Source organism: Aphelocoma coerulescens, chromosome 4, assembly GCF_041296385.1.
Source record: "Aphelocoma coerulescens isolate FSJ_1873_10779 chromosome 4, UR_Acoe_1.0, whole genome shotgun sequence".
Lineage (NCBI taxonomy): Eukaryota > Metazoa > Chordata > Aves > Passeriformes > Corvidae > Aphelocoma > Aphelocoma coerulescens.
Window position 1 is genome coordinate 53,027,621 of NC_091017.1, and position 6,331 is coordinate 53,033,951.

At 39.3% G+C, this 6,331-nt stretch overlaps 1 protein-coding gene across 5 annotated transcripts in view; it reads left to right on the forward strand.

The window, feature by feature from the left end:
* TEC (tec protein tyrosine kinase) overlaps nt 1-6,215 on the forward strand; it is a 47,003-nt gene extending 40,788 nt beyond the window's left edge. For all 5 annotated transcript variants that reach the window (XM_069014167.1, XM_069014169.1, XM_069014168.1 and 2 more), the window contains exons 15-18: nt 115-179; nt 1,170-1,288; nt 1,631-1,788; nt 4,703-6,215. In XM_069014167.1, coding sequence (XP_068870268.1) covers nt 115-179; nt 1,170-1,288; nt 1,631-1,788; nt 4,703-4,780 — 420 coding nt within the window. In that variant the 3' untranslated portion in view covers nt 4,781-6,215. The remainder of the gene's footprint in view (nt 1-114; nt 180-1,169; nt 1,289-1,630; nt 1,789-4,702) is intronic.
* The last annotated feature ends 116 nt before the right edge of the window (nt 6,216-6,331 follow it).

Here is a 6,331-nt window from a genome sequence, read left to right on the forward strand (position 1 = left end):
TTGGTAAATGGTTTAACTTGCTAAGCAATGAATACAAAGACCTGATTAGATTGCTGTAATTTGTCTGCAAGTGACTCCAAGTTTTTCATCCAGCTCTAACCATTCCCCTTGCAGGCTGCCAGGAACTGCTTGGTGAGTGACTCAGGAGTGGTCAAAGTCTCGGATTTTGGAATGACAAGGTATGTGTGAGTGTGCAAATGTATTTATGGAGATTTGGAAAAATTCATCTAACCCTTGTACTTAGCCCAAAGGCAACACAGACCAAGCAAAATTGCATACAAAAATGATCTTTTTTGACCCCTATAGGGAACAGCCTTTGGTGGGGTTTTTTTTTGCCTTTTTCTTTTCTAGTGTCTTTAATGCTTGCTTGTTCTGTGGTCATGTGTTGATTGCCTTACTCATTTTAAAAAAGACATATTGGAGCTTGTGTTTCGGAGAGCAGAGCTGCTTCAGAGATAATAGTTGATCTGTATTTTGGTGAATAGGTGTTAGAAAGAGGCTGTTCAGTGAGTTTGGGATTCTCTTGGGATAGATGGTTCAGAGTTGCATCGTGCTAGCTGAAGGGCTGGGAGATGCTTGTGGTAGCCGGTTAGATGCTGAGATCTGGAGGGGTGTTAATTTCCTGCCCTTCTTAGCACCTGCGTGGGTGATGTGTTGGTGAGGCAGTGGTGGGAGCAGCTCTTCCAAGAAAGGTGTTAAAGCACCGTGGTTTGACTTTCGCCACATCTCTGTGTTGCTGAGCTTCTATGTCCCCTGACATCTGAACTCAGACTGGCTGGTGAAAAACAGAACATGAAATTTCTGCTTTTGCCTCATTTTCTCTCATAATAGAGATGTGTAACTTACAGGTGGCCTAGACCTGTGTTGTATAGCTAATAAATCACAAGAAAGGACTCTGAGATAATATGAAAAATGATCTGAGTCATGGTTGAAGCTGTAGTACTGCCCTAGGGAAGCTATTTTTATCGCATGATGCTAACATCCATGGCCATTAGGTGGCAATATGAGCTTCTAATATTCCAATCCAAATCTAAATTAAAATTTGCAGGTTTGGAGGCTGACTAATGTCTGCCTTTTTTTGTTGTTGTTTTTTTGTTTGGTTGGTTGGTTTTTTTTGGTTGGTTTGTTGGTTGTTTGTTTTTTTGTGTGATTTGTTTGGTTTTTTTTAGGTATGTCCTTGATGACCAGTACACAAGTTCTTCAGGGGCTAAATTTCCTGTGAAATGGTGCCCTCCAGAAGTCTTTAACTACAGCCGATTCAGCAGCAAGTCAGATGTCTGGTCCTTCGGTAAGACATTCGTCATGGAAAGAAAGTGCATTTTTTATGTTTTATCAATAGCAGTTAAGCTTTGGTAATTGGGAAGGATTCAGACACCTGAGAAGAAGCTCAGAGAAACCATTTTAATAATAAAACCATGGTTTTATTATTGATAAAGTTCCACAGACACATTTAGTGCTGTTATTCATTAAAACCCATGCTACTAGAATAAGATGTCTTCAGTGATGACACATGTGAACAGTGTCTACAATATGGATCTCAAATTATTTATCAGAAATCCTGAGTCCAGGGCTCAAAATAAACACATATGTTTAAGAAGTTAGTTACTTTCTTCTTCTTTTTTTCCCCCAGGTGTTTTCATGTGGGAAGTATATACAGAAGGAAAAATGCCCTTTGAAAAAAGCTCCAACTATGAAGTGGTAACAATGGTTAGCCAAGGACATCGCTTGTATCGCCCCAAACTGGCCTGTAAGCAGATGTATGAAATGATGATGATGTGCTGGCAGGAGGTATATATTTATATATATTTTTTTTAATTTTTTGCCTTTGAGTTGAAATAAAGGTTGATCTAGAAACAGCAGTTATCTCCTGTAGAGCGGCTCTCTCAGCTATTCATGTGTGTATTCTTAAGACAAAGATCTCCTCCTGGTTTGCAGCTGAGCTAGAGCTGTGATAAGATAAAGCATTGAAGAAATTTCTATGAAATAAATGAACTGTCAGATTAAGTATGCAAAGGCATTTAGTAAAAAAATTATATCATTCCTAAATCTGTGCTGTGCATACAAATCTGTGCATACAAATACCGCTAACAAAAAAAAAATCAGTCAAGAAAGGCCTGGAGGTGGAGAATCTGATTTTGTATTGCCTCAGTTTATTACAGAACCATGCTAAAGTGACTGAAAATATTTTTAAAGGAATACTTCATTATCTGAATGTCAATTATACCGGAAATAACTATTAACTTGCAGTTGAATGTAAATACAGATCTGAAGGTTTTTAAGAAAAGATTAAAGTATACTGTAGTATTAATTGTCCTAACCCATAAAGATATTGACTGTACAGTATTCATAGAGGTCAGAGGGGCAGCAAACTGAAATCAGTGTAAAACTAAATTGGAATAAAACAGTTTTTGTAGTACTAAAATAGTAAGTCTCTGAGAGGATAGGTGCATTTAATGAGCTGTCTCTGCTTTTGAGAGAGTAATTGAGGAAACCAAGAGTGTAAAGAGCTGCGTGATTCAACAAAGGCAAGTACAGGGTCCTGCACCTGGGGAGGAATAACCCCAGGCACCAGTACAGGGTGGGGGTCAACCTGCTGGGAAGCAGCTCTGTGGAGAGGGACCTGGGGGTCCAGGTGGACAACAAGCTGTCCATGAGCCAGCAGTGTGTCATGGTGGCCAAGAGGATCAATGGTATCTAGGCTGCGTTAGGAAGGGCATCGTCAGCAGTCAAGGGAGGTGATCCTGCCCCACTGCTCAGCCCTGGTGAGGCACATCAGGAGTGCTGTGTCCAGTTCTGGGCTCCTCAGGACAAGAGAGACATGGAGCTCCTGGAGCAGATCCAGTGGAGGGCAACAAAGATGATTAGGGACTGGAGCATCTCTCTTAGGAGGAAAGGCTGAGGGAGCTGGGGCTGTTCAGCCTTGAGAAAAGACAACTGAGACCACATCAAAGTCTGTCAGTATCTGCACAGAGGGTGTCAGAGGATGGATCCAGGTTTTTCTCAGTGGTGCCAAGCAATAGGACGAGAGGCAGTGGGCAGAAATTGATGCGCAGGAAGATCCACCTGAATACGAGGAAGAACTTCTTTACTGTGTAGGTGGCTGGCCACGTGCTGGAACAGATTGCCCAGAGAGGCTGTGGAGACTTCCTCGCTAGAGATATTCAAGACCTATCTGAACACAATCCTGTGTCCTGTGGTCTAGGATGACCCTGCTTGAGCAGGGACGTTGGACCAGATGACCCACTGTGGTCCCTTCCAGTGTGACCTGTCCTGTGATTCTGTGATTTATTTCCAGTTAGTCTTTGCCACAGGGTGTGCTGCAGAAAAACTGCTCTTTTCCAGTAATAAAGATGACATACTGTCTTGGAGAAGATGATGCTGGAATAGAGAGCAGTTGCTTATCAAATCAACTGGTGGAGATCTAAAGCTTACAAACCAGCTGGTTTATTCAGAAAAAAATAAATGGAAAACAAAGTGCTCTGGAAAGTTGTGGAATGACAGACATATTTGTAGCTCAAAAAAGCTATTCAAAGGAGCCAGGAAACTACAGAGTATTACATTTTGTTTGTACTTGGTAACCTGCTTGAAATGGTCCTGAAAATGGAAGAATAAGTTACCAAGAAAACAATGATATTTTGTTGATGTTCTTTGAGTAGTGATATGTGTTTATAGGACTTACATGAACATCAACAAGTTGCTTAAAAATTTGTTGATTTCAGCAGGGGTTATTAACATGAAAATCTTATCAGTCATCATGTGGGAGAGAGAGAAACATTGCAAATCACAAGCAGAGCCCAAGTAATGGCAAGATTCTGTCAATCTTTGTCATGAAATATGATTAACTGTAGGTACCTCAGTCCTTGTTTAATAAATTTATTAATGGTTTGTAGACTGAAATACTACCAAGGCTTCAAGATTCATCAGGTCATACAAATGGAAATGCAGATAAATAGAGGAAAAGTGCAAGTTACCCAGACATTCAGGAGATGTGAAATTAACTGTGTCAGCAAGGTCAGCAAAGAGACTACCTCAGTGTATTGCCACAATCATAGAATCATAGAACCCTTTAGCTTGAAAAAGATGTTTAAGTTCATCAAGTCCAAGCATTAACCCAGCACTGCCAAGTCCGCCATTAAAACATGCCTACAAGAGCTACATCTACACATCTTTTAAATACCCCCAGGAATGATGACTCAACATTTAAGTAAATGAAACAAGCAGGGTGTTATAACACATAAGGAGCTGCATAGAAAATAGAGTAGATGAAAGATGCTTGTGCATAAATCTGTGACACAGTCTCATTTCAGAGGTCAGAAAATAAAGTTGATATAAAAGAGGCGTAAGAGAATGACACCCAAAATTCTTAGGAACATGAACAACTTGCATAAAGAAAGATTGGAGCAGTTCATTGGGGAAGGGTGGGAATGGGGAAGAGAAAATGTGCAAAACTATGCAAAAAAATGAATTATATGAGGAGTGTAGTTCAGCAACACCTATTTACGCTTTTTCAAAGCATAAAGAAAAGGCGTTGCTTACTGAGATTAAGTGACATGTCCCAAAATCCAGACAAGGAAATATCTTTTCATTTCATACCTAATGAAATGATAAATTCCTTGCCAAAGAATGATATGACCAGTAATTTATCAAAATCAACATAACTTTATGGATTTCTGATCACAGCTATGCATGCTTTTTATTTTAGAAACCAGAGGAACGCCCGACTTTTGAAGAGTTGCTTCATGCAATCATTGACATTGCAGAGGGTGAAGATGCTTTCTGAAAAAAGACAACAGAAGCACAAGCAGTGGAAATAAGGCACTTTCCAGAGATGTGGCTTCATAGTTTCTTTTTAAGAGCTTGATCCTGTAAGCTGTTGGGTGCTGCTAAACAATGTGGGGAACCTGTAACGTCTGATCCATTCCAGCACAAGGAGAGTTTTACATTCTGTTGGGAAATTAGCACAGTATCTTCAGCAATATTAGCAATCTCTGTATTTTCTCTGAAAAGTCAGCATTGCATAGCTGTAAAATTGAGCTCTTTATGGAGGGAGAAAATGTGGCCAGAGGCCAGGAACCTCTTTTGCATTTAGTGGGTTGGGTTCATGTACATACAGTCCACATTTTTGGGTTTCTCTTTACGTGGGCAGTAGCATTAGTAGTGATTTGCATGCTTAAAAACGGAAGGTATCTATAAATGGCTTTTTACTGACACTGAAATGTTTCCAGAGATTCTCCAGAAACATTATTTTTCATGGTTGATGAGCGTTTATCAAGAAGACGAAATGCACCTCTTTGATTTGCACATAGTAAGTTGTTACCAGCACAGCCCTCAGTTTAGCATAACACTCTGAAAGCTCTGCTTCATGAGCTGTGATATGCCTGGAGCCTTTGTAAGCTTGGCTTACCAGAGACCTCCCATGCTTAGTTTTCATGTTACTAATGAAAAATAAGTCCAAAATTCAGCACAACTAGCTGCCAGTGAACCATAGTACCATGTTTTGGATTAATTATAAAATAATTTATATGCTGTATGTACTGTAAATATATCAGTTCAGTGCATTTATTTATATAAAAGTGGGGGGGGTTTGTCTTGAAATGTTCAAGCACAAATTTGCCCTACCTTCACTTAAACACACAATTCTATACAGGGGGTTGTAAATGAGAGGAATTCTCAAGTGTGTTTAAGAAGGGCTCGTGTTTCTGTCTGTTGTCTGTACATACAGTGATCTAACCTTTCTGTTCATAACAGAAGATATCATACTGCACGTGTGTGTAAATAAACTGAATGTTAACTATTGTTTGGAACCAACTGATGTGTAGCCTATAATTTACTGTCAGTGCATCATAAGTCAAACTAATTGTTCACATGAATATGGCATTGTGGTAGTGCATGTGTGTATATATATATATATATATATACACACTTCAGTATGTATACATACACTCTCCCTCTCTCTTCATATATATATATATGTGGTAGATTGAATACATATTTAAATTTATTTGGCCATGATGAAATGTTCAGAATTACCTGAACTCTCCTTAGAAGTTACATGTGCTGTCCCCTCTGCTGGAGGCTAATATCTCCACAGCCTTGCAGAAGCCACTTGAGTTAACCTAACTTTGTAGCCGTGCATATGAGGAGTATTTACACTCCAGTTTTGCTGTAATCACCTTCTGAGTAGCTCTATTAAATGTTTTCATTTTCTTTTGTTACTTGTGCTATTGTGCCATGTGTAATAGCAAATAGATTGCACAAAAAGTTCTTTTTTTCAAGTAGTCAGAGAGAAGCATGGTGAAGTTTATTTCCAATGAAATTATTAAGAGTAACC